This window comes from Pan troglodytes, chromosome 13 (genome assembly GCF_028858775.2).
Source record: "Pan troglodytes isolate AG18354 chromosome 13, NHGRI_mPanTro3-v2.0_pri, whole genome shotgun sequence".
NCBI classification, from domain to species: domain Eukaryota; kingdom Metazoa; phylum Chordata; class Mammalia; order Primates; family Hominidae; genus Pan; species Pan troglodytes.
The window spans coordinates 101,779,516-101,797,211 of NC_072411.2; the positions used below are offsets into that span (position 1 = coordinate 101,779,516).

The following is a 17,696-nucleotide window of genomic DNA, read 5'->3' on the forward strand; positions in this document are numbered from 1 at the left end:
ACAAAACAAAGCCATACATTTCTAAACGTACATTTCTACATGTAAATCTGTGTATGTGTGTAATATATATGTATTATATGTGTATATATATTTGTGTGTATATATATATACACATATGTATGTGTGTGTGCAGCACTCATCAAAAAGTCCAGAGTAGATACACCAATTAATAAATGTGCTTAATTCTGGTGAAAATACTGGGATTAGGATGGTGGTCAAGGAAAACTATGGCTTTTTCCTTATCATTTGTTGTTTTTTTTTTTGTAACAAAAATTCATATAGGTATTATTTGTGAAAACATTTGTCTTCCTTTTTTTTAATTTTAAGAAAGAGCACTCCCTGCGAGTTAGGAGATTTGGATTCTAGACCACCTAGCTGTGTTACCTTGGGAGTCCCAGCCTCCATGACTTCAGATTCCTAGCCTGCCAAACAGAGGAATTAGGCCAGTTAACCCCGAAGTCCTTTTATTCAGCTGTATCATACTATGATTCTTCCAAGAGTCTTGGTGTGAAAATCAGGTCACTTAAACCTAACCAAAGCAATAAACAGAAACATATATGTGTATATCTAAATCTATGTCTGTATTTGTCCTTTGAAGAAACAGTTAATAATGATAATACTTCCACATGTCATCATAGGACAAATGACTTGCATGAGATACCCTGCCTTTAAATATTGCTGTGGCTGTGAGAAGCTCATTTTTAAAATAAACATTAGAAACCTGATAAAACCAATTGTTTCTCAAAGTTTTCTAGGGATCTGAATTTAAATGGATCTTTAGGTCCCTAGTTTCAGTAGCATCAGTATGTGAACATAAACAACATGGCCACCCCATCCTAGCAGAATGCACTGGTCCAGACAATAATCATGCATGTGGACAGCTCGTAATTGTATTGGGCATATAGATGGTGTCAGGCCAAAGCGCTATAATGATCGTATCATGTTTTGATTCTAACAGGAAAAGTGGGGATTTAAGTCAATCACTCTGTATATCTTCAATATCGTATATCACCTTTGAACATTAAAAAAGATTAGGAACTTGTTTCATGTGTGAATCTGGATTTGTTTTGACCAAGATATAGAGAAATCTGAATAAACCAGAATTCTGGGGGTGGAGCGGGGGAGTTGTAAGGAAGAATCTTGATTAAATCAGAACTAAAAAAAAAAAAAAAAAACTCTACTAAAAACCAAACAGTAAGGCAAAGCTAATTACAAAGTTCAGCCAACCCAACTTTCCCATAACAGAGAGAAAGTTCTGCTTTCTTGATCATATGCAGTATTCAAACATAGCAGTTAACTGGAAAGAGGTTCAGAGATTATTGACAACCCTGTCATTTACAACCAGTTAATGACAAATTTGGGACTGGAATCTACTTTTCCTGTCCCTTAGGCCAGGGCTCCTTCCTGAGTGTAAACCAAACAAACACAAATGCTTTTAACACCTTGTATATAAGAGGGTGAGTCAGTCCAATTTTATAAACAAATTATTTTTGAAAAACAGAGTTAAACACTTTTTATTGTATATCTTTAAAATGAATTTTTAAAAGATACATGGGGAAACATTCTTTTACAAATGTAAATGCAATATACCCTCTATTTAGAATTTAGTAATTCTGGGTATGGTATAATTTTCCATCTTTTTAAAAAGAATTAAATGGTACTGTGTGTTGGTTTTCCTCCATGAGTCACCCCAGATCCATTCTGTGGATTGCTCTGCCCTGCTCTGGTTCCTGGATGTCGACCTCGCAACAGCACTTGCCTTTAGGCTTGGTTGCGTTTGTCCACTGGGAATAAGGGAAGGAGAGATTAGTATTTGGAAGAGAAAGAGTGGTTGAGGCCTTACCCCTCTCCACTCAACCCCCATTCCTTTCCTTGCTTCACTGTCTGGCTGACAGTAGCTACCTGGCAGCTGTATTCCAAGGCTTCACGTTCTCCGGGTTCTGGTGACAGTGATCCCTAAGTCACTTGCTCTCACTTATTGGTGCTTTTGACCCAGCCCACGCCTCTGTAAGTAGTCCCTTCACTACTCTTTCAGTTAATCATTTGAATGTTCCATCAGTTTCTTGCCAGGATCCTGACTGCTCCCTGCACAGAGTAAGAAGCCTGCAGGTATCCATGAATATTCTGGTGTAATGACAGCAACTGGTAAATGAAGGCTCATGCCACTCCTGAATAAATCCCAGCCAGGGCCACATCAGGTCCTGCACAACCCACATCTGCCTCTCTGCATGCTCTGTCCCTGTTGGCAGAGGCGATCTGCCATGGACCTGAGCATGCTGCCTGTTCTCACTGTGTACGTCGAAAATGCAAGACTCTGGCCACCCTTGACCCAGGCTGGTTGGATGAGATTACGTCTCTCTCCAAGACAAAAAGAACAATCTTGCTTACCACTTGCCATAAATAGAGCAGTAGATTCCTGATCTCGATGTTTCTCAGCTGGACACATCTCACTGAGTACATGCCTCCCACCTGGCCCATCTGTTGCCCTCCTGGCACTTTGGAGACAAAGGAAACTGAGGAAAACCTGATGCTCAATATTGCTGGCTGTGCTATGAGCCTAACCCAGGAGTCTCATGTCATCTTCTGGTATCTATGAAATAGTAACAGGCTAATTTATGAGCTTGTAAGTAGGGTAAAATCCCAAACCCCAACATCTTCATCCACTACACCCCAGCCATGCTGTCTTCCTGGGTCCTGTCTTCAGGATTTTGCACTTTCTGTGACTTTCGTGTGGGGTGCTCAGTCCCAAGTCTTCACATGTCTGTTCTGACTTTTCTCAAGCCTCAGGTCACTTACCTCCTCAGAAGCCGCCCTCAGAACCTGATCAAAAGTTGTTCTATTTTATTTTCTTCTTAACATTGTTTACTATCTCATATTATCTTTCAGTTATTTGTTTAATGCAGGGGTGTCCAATCTTTTGGCTTCCCTAGGCCACATTGGAAGAAGAAGAATTGTCTTGGGCCACACATAAAATACACTAACACTAACGATTGCCAATGAGAAAAAAAAAAAATCTTGTAATGTTTTAAGAAAGTTTACAAATTTATGGCTGGGTGTGGTGGCTCACGCCTATAATCCCAGCACTTTGGGAGGCCGAGGTGGGTGGATCATGAGGTCAGGAGTTCGAGACCAGCCTGCCCAATATAGTGAAACCCCATCTCTACTAAAAATACAAAAATTAGCCGAGCATGGTGGTGGGCACCTGTAGTCCCAGCTACTCAGGAGGCTGAGGCAGGAGAATCACTTGAACCTGGGAGGTAGAGGTTGCGGTGAGCCAAGATCTCACCATTGCACTCCAGCCTGGGCAACAAGAGTGAAACTCTGTCTCAAAAAAAAAACAGAAAGAAAGTTTACAAATTTGTATTGGGCCGCATTCAAAGCAATTTTGGAACACATGCATCCCACAGGCCACGGGTTGGACAAGCTTGGTTTAATGCTTATCTTTCCTCTACTGAAAAATAAGTTCCAGGAAAACTGGGGTCTCTTCTGTCTTGTTCTCTGCTGTCTCTCCAGAACTTAGATAGTGTTGGCCCAGTAAAATAGCACAAATGGATATTTAACAAGTAAATGAATAATTCATTTATGAATAAATGAATAATTCATTTATGAATAAATGAATGAGTTTTTGCAATGTTACCCTTTATTGTGTGATAGTATACACTCTGACTTTCAGGTGCCTTATCTGTACGACGGCAATAAGAAACTAATCTGCCTATGTCATATATATTATATCACATATACAGTTATATCTATCATATAATTGTACCTTTATATATAGTAGCATATTTCACCTTATAGGTTATATATAACAATCAAGTGAGATAAGGTAATAGCATCCTGAAAACTGCAAGGACAACATCATTCCTGTAAAATGCAAGGTTCAGTGTTAACATAAAAGCACACATTTGGGGTCAATCTTAACATTTTCTGCTTTGTAATATCACTTAGAGAAATCACATACTTGTCATGAGATGCATGTTCAATGCAGTCAATTAAACAGGGAGTTATAAAAAAGTGAAGGAGTGAAAGAGACATTTCTCAATACATCTAGTTCTAAGTAACAACACATTACTATCTTCTGACCAAAAAGCACTGCTCAGGGCCCATCCGGTTCTAAGTCACTATAATTATAGAGACGTCATGCAGAGATGACAATGCTCCAGTGGTTTCCAGGGCTTCACCCTTACTAATGAGGTAGATTCCACAGACCATGCAGGAAAACCAGGCTCCTTGCTGGATGCCCCAGGGGCTCTGAGCGTTCACACTGTCCTCTCCCCCAGCATGACTTGTAGTGTGCACCAAGTTTTGCAGAGCCTTTTACAATGTGGGTGATTTGCATTCTCCCAAAACACATCTGATATAGTATTACAAGGGTGGGAGGGGACAGGGGATTCCCTGCCTTAAATATTTTTATGTAGCCCCCACCACCTGGAGGTTCACTGGGGATCTTCATAGAAGAAATAATGAAGCCTTCCTCAGCCTCCTCCCAGCTCCCAACTCACCTTTCCCCAAGCTCCCACTTACCCACCTGTGTTTCCTGCCTGGATCTGCCAGAGCTCTTACTTGTTTCTGGTAGTCCTGTCCAGGGATGAGACAACTTGGGGATTTGAATGCCGAGACCATTTCATAGGAAAGAACCTCTACCCCTATTCAATGCCAAGAAGAAAAATCTCAAAATTTCTGGCATCAGAGACTTTATAAACTTTAAGGATTTACAGTTAGACTGGTGAAATCCCTGTGAAAATTTGAAGTAAATTATGTCTAAGAGAAGTTTCCTCATCTGTCAAATGACAATGTTGGAATATTTATTTTTTATTTTTATTTTATTTATTTGAGATGGAGTCTTGCTCCGTCACACAGGCTGGAGTGAAATGGCACGATCTTGGCTCACTGCAACTTCCACCTCCCGGGTTCAATCAATTCTCCTGCCTCAGCCACCTGAGTTGCTGGGATTACAGATGCCTGCCACGACACCTGGCTAATTTTTATATTTTTAGTAGATACGGGGTTTCACCATGTTGGCCAGGCTGGTCTCGAACTCCTGACCTCAAGTGATCCATCCGCTTCAGCCTCCCAAAGTGTTGGGATAACAGGCATGAGCCACTGCACCTGGCCTGGAATATTTATTTAACAAATATTGTCATGGCACGTACTGTGCACTAGACAATCTCCAAAGGGATACACATTACTAAAACATGGCTAAGTTACTAAAACACTACCAAATTACTAAAACATTACTTTGTTTAATACTCACAAGGCAAGCACTATTATTACCCCCATTCTGCCTATGAAAAAAACTTGAGGCAGAGAAAAGTGAAGTAACCTGCCCAAAATCATGCAGATGACAAAGCAGCAGACCTGGACTCTAGACCCAGGAAGCCCGGCTCTGGGGCCTTCTGTTAGCGTTTGTACCATGCTGCCACTTAGACTATCACCAAAGTCATATGCTGTGCTAATATTCATGATTCAGCTCCCCCAAAGCCTTCATTTTTGTCACATTGGAACATGAATACTCATAAAGTACAGTGGTTATTTGGCCAGATTCTCTCTACTTCCTACCTTATAAGTTGCTTTCTGAGTAAGTGCAGGAGTCAGGACTCTTCTGTGAAATGCCTGGAGAGGTATTAAAAGCTGCCTCTTCCCCGAGTCCAGCGAAATCGGAGGACTCTGGCCTTTTACCGGAGCAGAATTACTAGAATGCTGTAAAGAAAATGTCCACAGTGCCCCTAGGCATGTGAAACCTGGAATCCAGATGAGCTTTCTGTTGTGACTACTCTGCACAAATAGGACCTTCCAAGACCCTGTGTCATGTGCCCCAGCTCTCCTCCTGCACCCTCTTCCCTACTCCCCCTGACCCAGGCATTCAGACCTGCCTAGGCCCAGCCCCAAAGACTTCTCTGACCTTCGCACACAGCCATTGTGAAGCTTTCTCAAGTCATCTAAGTACAGACTTAGTGGTCTGAGTGCCTCATAGTAAACCTCAGTGCCACTCATGGGTAAACAGCCCACAACTAGGACCTGAGCATGTGGGCCTTCTTTCTCCCATCTCAAGATCAGCAAGGGGGAATTCAATCCCAAAATATTCAACATCAAAAAATAACATGAGGAGGAATGAATAGGCAGTGCACAGATGATTTTTAGGTCAGTAAAACTATTATGTAAGATACTATATTGGTGGCTGCATACCATTATGCATTTGTCAAAACCCATGGACTGTACAACACCAAGAGTGGACCCGAATGTTAACGATGAACTTGACATGATAATGTGTCAATGTAGGTTCATCAATTGTAACAAATGTACCACTCTGTGGGGGGAATGTTGATAATGGGGTAGGCTGGGAGCAGGGGAGCAAGAAGTATATGGGAACTCTGTACTTAGTGCTCAATTTTGCTGCAAACCTACAACTGCTCTAAAAATAAAGTCTATTACAAAATAGTAGTAATAATATGGACCTTTACTTCAGCCTCGTAAAAGGAGGCAAACAGGAAATCCTAGCCTGAAACTACTACCACGTGGCATCTCTTTTTTGTCATATATATATATATATATATATATATATATATATATATTTTTTTTTTTTTTTTTTTTTTTTTTTTTTTTTTTGGAGACGTCGTCTCACTAGGTTGGAGTGCAGGGGCGTGATCTCAGCTCACAGCAACCTATCAGGTTCAAGCGATCCTCCCACCTCAATCTCCTGAGTAGCTGGGACCACAGGCGTACACTACCATGCCTGGCTTATTTTTTGTATTTTTGGTAGAGACTGGGTTTCACCGTGTTGCCCAGGCTGGTCTCAAATTCCTGAGCTCAGGCAATCCACCTGCTTCACTTTCCCAAAGTACTGGGATTACAGGTGTGAGCCACTGTGTCTGGCCTTCATTCTTTTTTGACTCCAGCCCACCTGCTGTGGTTGTGGTTCTCCTGCCTTGACACCCTGCTTTCTCTCTGGGTCTCTTTCTCCTTCTCTGTCCCTCTGTCACTGTTTGTTCTAACTACAGGTCCACACACATAGGCACACCTCACTCTTAGTGGCAATAAGTCTTTTCTTAAATAAGTCAATCAAGCTTCACTATCTTTGCTGCTTTCCTCATTCCCCTCACCCCCATCAGTTCAACAGTGTACAGACAACCTGGGCAGGCCAGTGTGAAACCCTCCTTAAAATGTCAAGCTGGAAGTGCTGTCAATGCAATAAAGTGGCATTATAAGTGCAAATATAAATTTGAATTGCACACAGTATTAAATTGTGTGGTTTGAGAACAGTGCAATTTTAATAATATTAACACAGCTTCCCATTAAGCACAAATTTTGAAATAATGTAGCCACCACAAATAAACACTTGTAAAGATTATCTAACTTAAAGCTGACAGGATATATAAATTGTAAACTGAACTGAGACATCATCATAGCCTTCCCATATTGGCCTTTGAACAGACACCCACTGTCCTTCAGCATGGTTTCCCTTAAGCTATGGCAGATTTGAATTCCATAAGGAACACATTTTTAGGCCTATATCTTCTGATTAAATGAGCAGAGTAGTTATACTTTGATAATTTTGTTTCTACCATATAATTTAGGAATCAGAAATATGTAGATAATCACAACATACTATATTAATTGTGGCTTTAATATAGAATGTAATATTTCATTTTCTAAGTAAAGGGTCAAGTATTTTCCAAAGACAGATCAGGTAGCTATGTACAAAACAGTGCTTTTTTGGTTTATGTGGCCTTGAACTTAAACATCAGCTTGATGGTTAATGATGTGACTGCTACGTATGCAGATAGTAAAGAAAGTACTCTCTATTGATCAATAATATGTCCGATTTAATTGCCCTAGTATTGAATGAAAATCCCTAAAGAATTTTCACTTCCAGCAATGTTTTCTGACTTCCTCTTGGTGTCTAGACAATAATGATTTACTGAAATGTGTGGGGAGCAACATACAAAAAGGCCTTAAAAATATACAATATTTCTGATTATTGAGGTAGGGGAAGTAAGAAAAAACAAAGCAATATTTTGGATTAGTACTAAATATCGAGATCAAGCCATTCTGATGCAAATAGGATTTAATAATAAAAAGACCCCAATATAAAAAAGTTATATTTGATCAAGATGACAATGCCAGGGTGAGAAGTAAGAAGTTTATAAAATCAAAATGATTTTCTATAAAAATTTCTAAGTAAAGTGCCAAATAATCTTTTAGAAAACAAAAAGATTCTTGAAAAAACATTCTTTTCCATACCAGGTACCATGTTTCTCTGAGTATTTGTGAGTGAGCTTATCAGTTTCAGTTTTCAGGTAGTCTGAGAACTCAGGGCTTAGGAGCCCTTGAAGCCAGATCTTTTCATAAATAGCTGAATCCTCTCATTTCACAACAGCCAAGAACAGTCAGCTTCTACTTGAATCCCTCCAGTTATCATCTTACTTTATTTGAGACAGCTTCATTTGAATTAACTTTCATCTATTGGTATTAACTCAATCTTTTAGGACAATAAAAGAACTGCATTAATTAATGCCGTGGTTTAAATGTATGCGTCCCCTCCAAGGTTCATATGTTGGAATGTAAACCCCAAGGTGCTGGTATTAAGAGGTAGGGACTTCAGGAGGTGATTAGGCCATGGGGGATCTGCATTCGTGAATGGGATAAATATCCTTATAAAACAGGCTTCAGAGAGCTGCTTGGTCCTTGCACCTCTTCCTTCTCTTCTACCACGTGAGAACATAGCATCTGTCACCTCCAGAAGAAGCAGGAACAGACATGGTCTTGGAAGCAGAGAGCAAGTCCTCACCAGACACCAAATCTGTCAGAACCTTAATCTTGGACTTCCCAGCCTCAAAAACTGTGAGAAGTAGGTTTCTGTTATTTATATATCACCCAGTCTCAAGTATTTTGCAATAGCAACAAGAATAGATTAAGACAATGAGTTTTGCACAATCTAACTTTTAAAACCTCCAGATAAGCACAGCATGAGTTTTATTTCAATGAATTAAAAGGACAAAGTAAGAAATTTCTCAATTAACTGACATTATTGAGTTCTGTATAACCTGAAACATACATATTTAACATTTAGCCCATTTTCTAGGCTTGATAAGTAGAGTACGATACAGACAGTGAAGAGTATTGTGCCTCATTATACATATTCTCAAGAAAGTATAGACTTTTAGAAATATGAAAAGAGATGTAAGACATGGGAATTAATTATACTGATTCCAAAATATATTCTGGAAGTTGTAAATTCTTAACAAAAACCAAAATCAATCCTGTGTAAAAGATTGCATTGGGTTCTTATATTTGCATGCAGAAAAATTCTTAATATGAGGTTCTTATGCTTAAGACGAGGTTCTTATATTCATAAGAACACCACATATTCCACCATGAGTTATTACTAGATTAAAGGGGCAACAAGGAGTAAAGAAGTCTTCTACATCACTTTATGTTTTTATATACTACTACATTTACTACTTTCCAGACAAATGAGCCATTTTACAGTCATCTCAATGCCTTTCTGAAGAAAGGATCTACAACCCCACTTAGTTTTAATGGCCCAGAGCAAAATCATGAAGAAGGTAAACTTTGTATTTGACATTTCCCCTTTTCCCATAGTTGAGATTAGTTTTTTTTTTAATTAGGAAATCAGAAAGAAGAATAAGGAAGGAAAGGCAGACCAATTAAAGAGTAATGGCAGGTACCTAGTGTGCCAGGACAAGCCAAGAGAAGGCAAGTTCTAGATGGATGACAGCAAGGTGTGAAATGGAGCATTGGAGGCCTACCAGGGTGAGTTCTCATGTGAAAAGCAAGAGTTCTACTTGTATCATTATTTGCTGAGGCTCCAGTATTCCCTCCCTCTTTAACACGTACTTGGCTGCTGAGATTGGAGGTAAGAATGAGAAGAGAGGAGCTATTTAAGTTTGTCTCTCCACAAAGGAAAAGTTTGGATGGGTGGGCATCGTGGGCACCCTCACCATGGCCAGGAATGTTAGGGGGTGTTCTGCAAGCTCTTTCACACACACCCACACTCCTGCAGCAATCTAATACGGTGCTGCAATCAAGGGGACACTGCTCAGGGGCGGAACATGTGTGATTCCTCTTCCCAACTTGCAAGACTCTACCAAGAGACTTCCACCATTCATGCTGGTCTCTAGCTGTATCTCTGTGAGCATTCACATCTCCTGCTCTGCTGAGTTCTTCCATTTGCTTCTTCAGACCCATTTTTCATCCTTTCCCACAGGTGCTGACCTTCACTATCCACCAGAAAAAAATTGAAGGAGTGATGTGGTTTGGCTGTGTTCCCACCCAAATCTCACCTTGAACTGTAATTATCCCCACATGTCAGGGGTGAGGCCAGGCAGAGATAATTGAATCATGGAGGCAGTTTCCCCCTTACTGTTCTACTAGTCAATAAGTCTCATGAGCTCTGATAGTTTGATAAAATGGGAGTTCCCCTGCACAAGTCCTCTTGCCTGCCACCATGTAAGACATGACTTTGCTCCTCCTCTGCCTTCCACCATGATTTTGAGGCCCCCCCAGCCATGTGGAATTGTGAGTCAATTAAATCTCTTTCCTTGATAAATTACTCAGTCTCAAGTATGTCTTTAGTAGCAGTGTGAGAACAGACTAATACAAGGAGAGGGAAGAAAGAGATTTGGGTATTTTTTTCCCCGATTCCTGCTTGCCAGTGTGCAATCTGTTGGTCTCCAACAATCCTTCTACTGAAGGCTTCTCCTCCCTTCAGACAGTCAGGTCTGGTTGTGGTCCCCACGCCTACCCCTTGCTATTTCAGGGTGGTCATGGCTCACCACTGTCACTAACCCAGGGTACAGCACCATCTGTGTTGGTTTCCCTCAGCCCTGGCAACACCTGTGTAAATGATCTCTTTACTAAACTCTTCTCAGTACCCAGTTTGATTGAATCATCTGTTTCCTACAAGGAACCTGACTGATTCAGCCTCCAACCAGGAATGATCTATTCTTTTTTTTTTTTTAACCTACCCAAATCCTATCTATCCTCTAAAGCTCAGCTCACATTTTCGTTCAAATCTCATCCTCATGCTTGTGCAACTACACTGACGTCTCCCATCTGATGTTCTCTAAGCTCGTACTCTACAGCTCCCAATTTGTCCTCTGTTTCAGGCCTCTTCTTCATCTCAGCACCACCAGTACAGTTGATAACTTTTTTTGCTTATACCCTTACTGCTTGATCCTGTGTTGGCTCAATATTAGGCACTCAACAAAAGTCTTTCTTGAGCTGTAGCAGTCACTCCTTAGCGATCACACCTTGAAAAGAGGTGTGAGTGCACATTTATCTTAAGAGAGCATGTCACAGGATCACAGATAAGTCGACTAAGAAGAAACTAGGGAGATAATCTGGCCTAATCTCCCTATTGTGGTGATGAGAAAACTGAGGCTTGGAGAGATGACCTAAAGTCCAACATCGCATAGTCAGTGAGTGGCACATCTGGGGCTCAAAGCCAGAATATTTTTATTACATTCCTTGCTGCCTCTGATACCAGTTTTATGTATCTCAATATCTTCTTATCAAAAATCTACTTCTTCATATCTGAATCCTTAGTATAGCCCTTCCATTTCATAAACAGCATATATTTGTTCCTCCTGGTGAAATACAATTTTCCTGAGCCCCCCAGGGCTGTTAGTTATTCATGCATTATCCTTCACATATCATTTTAAAAATTAACCACCCAGACAAAGACTGCATTCTGTTCTTCCCTGCGTATCTGGGAAGGGGAGAACAGAGCCCTTTGGCTCTTTACTTCAGTATTCTCAGATAAATTCAGGCAAACACAAAGAGTATTCTGGCCATTGTCTGCCGCTTCACTCACAGCTACATGCTGAATAGAAAAGGGATCAACTACCCACATTTAAAATATTCATAATTACATACTCTGTCCTACAAGGAGCACCTGGCTGCCAGCAGATGCACAGAGAGAGCAGCACAGAGCCGTAAGCTCTTACTCTGCTAAGGAATCCAGCCCTGTTAGAGGCTGAGCCCTGGTGTCCTGAATACTCAGACCAAATGCAAGCTCACAGTACATGTATACAGCACTGAAGGCAAGTTCCTTGTAATGCTTTTACTGGCTTATGTTAGGGATTCTGAGCATGCAATAATGAATTTTATTTCCTATTCTGATAGAGAATGACAGGCATGTGCATTCATGGATTAGCCACCTTAGTTTTGCAACATATGAATGTAAAAATTAGCAACTGATGACACCATTCCATTGTCACTACGAGTCAACTGTAAGACAATAGAGAACATGAAGCCAACGGAGTGCTACCTATGGCTCACGACATGACCCAGAACATCGCCATGTGGGTTTCAGACAATAAGTATTCTACCCCTTCCCATATCAGACACCATTTAGTGCCATACTTTTTATTACATTAAAGGAGGCTCCATATAAAAATGTCAGCAGTATCCAGTTGACTCATGGAATTGAGAACTGTGCATTAGCTGCTGATTTAAATTAATTTTGCTTCTTGAACCATAAAAAATAGTTCTTTGAACAAGAATTCATGATAAATACACTTGTGTAAAAGACCCTTAATCATAATTATTTTAAATACATAAAACACAGTTTAAGACTCTCAGCCTCATTAATTTCTTATGGTATAAAAGAACAAAAGCAAATGGTAAATGGGAAAAGTATGTCATAATTTAAATGTATTATTCATGGTCATTTAGCTCATTAAGTAAAAGATTCTTTATAAATTCTAGGCAAAAGATCATTTCCATACCACCCAATGACAGCAAGCAATGTTATGATTTTCTTGTAGAGAACTGGTGTTGTATATCATTTAGATTTTAAGAGAATACTACCTACAATTAAAGCAGTAGAATTAGAATATACTAGTTCCCCCCTTATCCATGGGAGATATGTTCCAAGACTCCAGTGGATGCCTGAATCTTCTAATAGTACCAAGCTCTGTATACACTATGTTTTATCCTATATATACATACCCATGATAAAGTTTAATTTATAAATTAGATACAGTGAGAGATCAACAGCACTGGCTAATAATAAAACTGGACAATTATAACAATATGCCAGCATCACTACTCTTACACTTTGGGGCCATTATTAAGCAGAATAAGGGTTTCTTAAACACAAACACTGCGATACTGTGAGAGTCAATCTGATAACCAAGGTGTCTTCTAAGTGACTAATGAGCATGTGGCATAGACAGTGTGGATATGCTAGACAAAGGGATGATTCACATCTGGAGCAGGACAAAGCAGGATGGCAGTAGATTTTATCACACTACTTAGAGTAGCATACAACTTAAAACTTATAAATTGTTTATCTCTGGAACTTTCCATCTAATGTTTTTGTGCCACCATTGACTAACAGTAACCAAAACTTCGGAAAGCGAAATTGCAGATAAGGGAGACAACTGCTGTAATTGAAATCATCTTGTGACACGTTGGGCTTCCTCTTTCTGGGCACTTAACTCTAGTTTTCTCTGTCAGGGTCCCAAAGAGCAGGGGACACATTTCCAAGGTATGACATATAGTAGGGGTTAAGTAAATGTCAGTATGCTCTATATCTACACAGGAGCCCTAATCCTCCCCATGACCCCACACTCTGAATCATCGTGGGGTTTATCTCTCACCCTCTGAAGCACATGTGTCTTACTTACCAAGGCCTCCAATACATCTGCCCCTTCTTGGTCATCCAGTCTAATGAACACAATGCCATCAATATAGTGGATCAATGTGATGATGTTCAGGACATTCAGATGATTTGGGTCCCTTCAGATTATATTATCACAGAAAAGGAAGAGTTAACATAGCCTCAAGATAAGACCTTAAATGTATTCTGTCGTCTGTTCCATGTGAACGTAAACCACTTCCGCTCCTCCTTTCTGAGAAAGATGGGAAAGAGCACATTTGCCAGATCTGTAGCCACATGCCCTGTATTAATAATTAGCTGTGTTCATTGGCTGGGTAAGATACTACTCTGGCGCAGTAATTGCAAGTGGAGCTACTACCTGGTTGAGTTGGCAGAAGTCAACTGTTAACCTGTTTTGTTTGTTTGTGGTTTTCTTGTCCTTTTTGTTTGGCCAGAAACTGATTAATTTAATGGGGATATGATGAGGCTCACTACCCCTGTAAGGCTGGTATTAATTGCTGCCATTTCCCCTAGACAAAACATTGCCTTTTATTTATTATCTTGTTGTAATAGGGGTGGGGACAGTTTCAAATTCTTCCCCACTATGACAACTCTTCACTCTCAAGCCAAAGGATCAATGTGGAGGGTTTCACTAGCTATCAGCATATATATCCCAACTATACATATATGCATATACACAAACATACACTAAGAGTCTGGCCTAGGCTTGGACTCCATTTTATTACCAGTCCCCATCTACCCCCATTCTTAGGAGAGGGCCACAATAACCCTTTACCTCCCTAGGTATCAGTGCTACCTTGACCCTGTATCCAGAAGTACTCACAAGTGTCTGAGTACTACTCTTTCCCCATTGTAAGGCTACCTGAATAAATGGCCATAGGTCCCTTTGGGGAAAATCTGTAGGAGTCATTGTCATATATATTTGCCATGATTTTGCAGGTCCTTCCTCCTGGAGATCTGGCCTCTCCCTCAGTCAGTGGCATCCAGTCTGAGAAGTGGCTCATGTCCAGACACTGATAAGCGACTGTGACTCTTTAGAGGGACGCCTGCACTTAGCCTCCTTGATTTCTTTTAATTGTATAGACTGAGTGATTCCCTTGATGACTGTCCATCTATCTTGCTATGTCCAATAAACCATCTCCATGGCTCTGTGTGGGTCACATCCCCCCCAACTACTATTATGACATTGCTGTTCATTATGATAATTGCATTGCATCTCGCTTCTGATATTAAGCACCACCACCTGGCCTTTATGATTTCAGGATCCCATCATCCCTGTTGTAGTGAGGGAGCCCAGTTCTCTAGCAGCAGGTCCCTGGCTTACAGAGAAAGCCTCCACTGAACTTCTCAGTGATGCTGGTCCCTGTCTGAGTGATGCATTACATATCACTTTAGTCAATAGAGTGTCCTCTGTCCTGTCCCTGGAATGTAGTCAGCTGGGAGTATTTGCAATGTTTTGTAATACATCCATTCTTGAATGTACTCATCCTTGGGGCCTTTTGGTCCTTTTCTACCATCTTCCACACAAAAGTTCTGGCTTTTCTATTTGTTGTGGGTCATAACCTTCTCCAGTCTTCCAAGAGCCATCCTAGCCGTGTGTTAGAAGGTGCAAATGCAACCAGCATTTTTGTCAGGGCATTAAATACTGTAGACTAGGACAGTGGTCCACTATCAATATGCTCTCCCTTACCCAACCTCATGCTCTGCCCTACAAATTCAGCATCTTCAGGATCCAGTCCCATATGCATTATGTGGCCAGGTGTCACAGCTGATTTATTACATTGTCCCTTTCCTCCCTTAGCAGGCTCCATCTTTCCCGGACAGATTATGTTGGAATTGACTCTATTTGTCTCATACTAGGCCAGGACGGGTGGTGGAGGTAATTCCTGAGGGGTACATGTTGTCTTACAAAGCACGGGCCTCTGCAGTTTTTAATGGTGGGGGCTTTAGGGGGTGGGCATGCTAGCCTTGAACATTTACCAGCTCAGAGAGTTCCAGGCAAAACGGGTTTTAAGGGGTTTTTTTTAGTGCACCCACCCAGGTATCCCCTTTCTAAGACTCCCAACCAGGGCATGGCCTTGACATGATAGACTTTCTGCATCTGAGACTTCAACCTTCTATGGAGCTTTGCCATCCTGAAAATTATGGCCTAGAACTGACCCTCAGGTTTTTCTGTCCTTGATCACAGAGATAAGAATCTCTTTATATGTTCCTAAAGAGTTCCTCTGACATTCACAGTATCTCTCAAATTACTGATTACTGACTCAAAGTCATTCACTGTCTTTCTCCAGGGCATGAGATTGCAGTCCACAACAGCCATTCAATTCCATCATCCTCATAAGTACCAGTCCTCTCAGAATCTAACAAACCCTGAGATATTTAAGTGCATTCCTTCTACTGCTATCCCATCCCTGTTCACCACTGATCAAGTCATAATAGTTTCAGTGCTATAGAATGCCAGGGATCTTCCATGTTTCACCTGACACCAGCAATAGTTTCCATATTGCCAGCTGGCCAGCAAGTAATGCAGCTCCAAAATCACATTCATTGTCTGCATTCTCCAACCACTCCTGACACCAAACGCTTTGGTGATTAGATTCTAAGCCTGCAACCCCTGTTTTGGAGAACGTTTATTAGAGAATGCTCAGGAGTGATACATGTGAGGGAGTGAAGCCAGTAATATTAAGCAGAAGGAAAAGTTGAAAACAACGTTGTTGTAGCAGACTCAGCCAATCCCCCACAGACTTCTTGAGATGTCTTCAGATGTAACGGCCCATCAGAGTTGGCCCAAATTGAGGCAAGGAGGCTGGCCTTTGTTTCCTTACACTGACCAGTCATTTCCCTGGGAACTGATGAAAACTTGAGGGAAGCAACTCCGTTAAGGCCAGGAGCAATTTCCTGTGGGGACTCAGCTGCACAGTTTCAGTCTCCAACATTCCTGCAGCTTGGGAAATCAGTGGCTTAGATCTGAGTCAGTGACTCCAGTCTTCCTTTTTCTGCTCCAGATATCCACGCTCATGTGCCTAGCTGCTGCTAATAATGGCAGCACTGAGTAATATCTACTCATTCTCCACTGTTCCCCCTCTTCCCACAACCTAGTTTAGAACATAAAGAAAGGAACTTAAGAAGGAAAAAAGAAAGAGAAAGCCAATGAAATGAGTACCTCTTGAGGACCTTATAGGTACCAGGCTCGGTACTAATCTCTTACATATGTTTCTTCATTTGTCCCTCACAACCACTCAATGAAATAAGGATCATGTCTAGTTTATAAAGAAACTGGGGCTCAGAGCAGGCTGGTACAGTAGCAGGATCTCCTTTTTTTTTTTGAGACAGAGTCTCGCTCTGTTGCCCAGGCTGGAGTGCAGTGGTGCAATCTCAGCTCACTGCAAGCTCCACCTCCCAGGTTCACGCCATTCTCCTGCCTCAGCCTCCTGAGTAGCTGGGACTACAGGCGCCCGCCACCATGCCTGGCTAATTTTTGTATTTTTAGTAGAGATGGGGTTTCACCTTGTTAGCCAGGATGGTCTCACTCTCCTGACTTCGTAATCCACCCACCTTGGCCAGGATCTCCTTTAAAGTGGCCATGGCCTCTTGGAATCCTGAGATAAGATACGAAAGCCAGAAACTGATATTGCCCAAAGAACCTTAGGTTTCAGGGCCATATCTGTCATATAATGAGAACAAGGGAACAGATGTCTGACATCTAGCTCCAACAAGAACAATTCAGCTAAGGCTTACATACATCCCCAAAACAACACCTCACAACATCCATCTCAGTTTTAATCGCACTACTTTAATGCACTCATGTTGCCAATTAATCATTCTAACAGCTTATGTCCCATGAAAAATGGCAGAGATGCTGCCTTTTATCCAATGGCATATCCAGTCCAGCACTGAAAGTGGCCTGCACAAGTATGGGATTTAACTAAACATCTTGGCATTAAAGGTACCACTCGGGTCCTCCTCTGCATCTCACATTACCAAAACTGCACACAACCCCTAAGTCAACTGTGCAAGGGAAGGTTGGCAGATGAAAGCAAAATATGCT

The 17,696-nt window shown here is 41.2% G+C and overlaps 1 protein-coding gene across 5 annotated transcripts in view; it reads right to left on the reverse strand.

Annotated features, from left to right (window-relative positions):
- The window catches only part of FTCDNL1 (formiminotransferase cyclodeaminase N-terminal like), a 187,319-nt gene that overhangs the window by 95,061 nt on the left and 74,562 nt on the right, over nt 1–17,696 (reverse strand). The window contains exons 5-7 of one of the 5 annotated variants that reach the window (XR_010149828.1): nt 4,564–4,646; nt 3,767–3,864; nt 1,499–1,784 (exon numbers count right to left, since the gene is read on the reverse strand). The exons of 1 other annotated variant lie outside the window; for it this stretch is intronic. Coding sequence is in view for 3 of the 4 variants with exons in the window: in XM_063790651.1 (XP_063646721.1) it covers nt 4,450–4,646 (197 nt within the window). In the remaining variant the exon portion in view is untranslated. Of the gene's footprint in view, nt 1–1,498; nt 1,785–3,766; nt 3,865–4,363; nt 4,647–17,696 lie in introns of those variants that run through there. 3 more of the 5 variants (XM_024355017.2, XM_024355014.2, XM_063790651.1) reach the window with 3 other exon arrangements.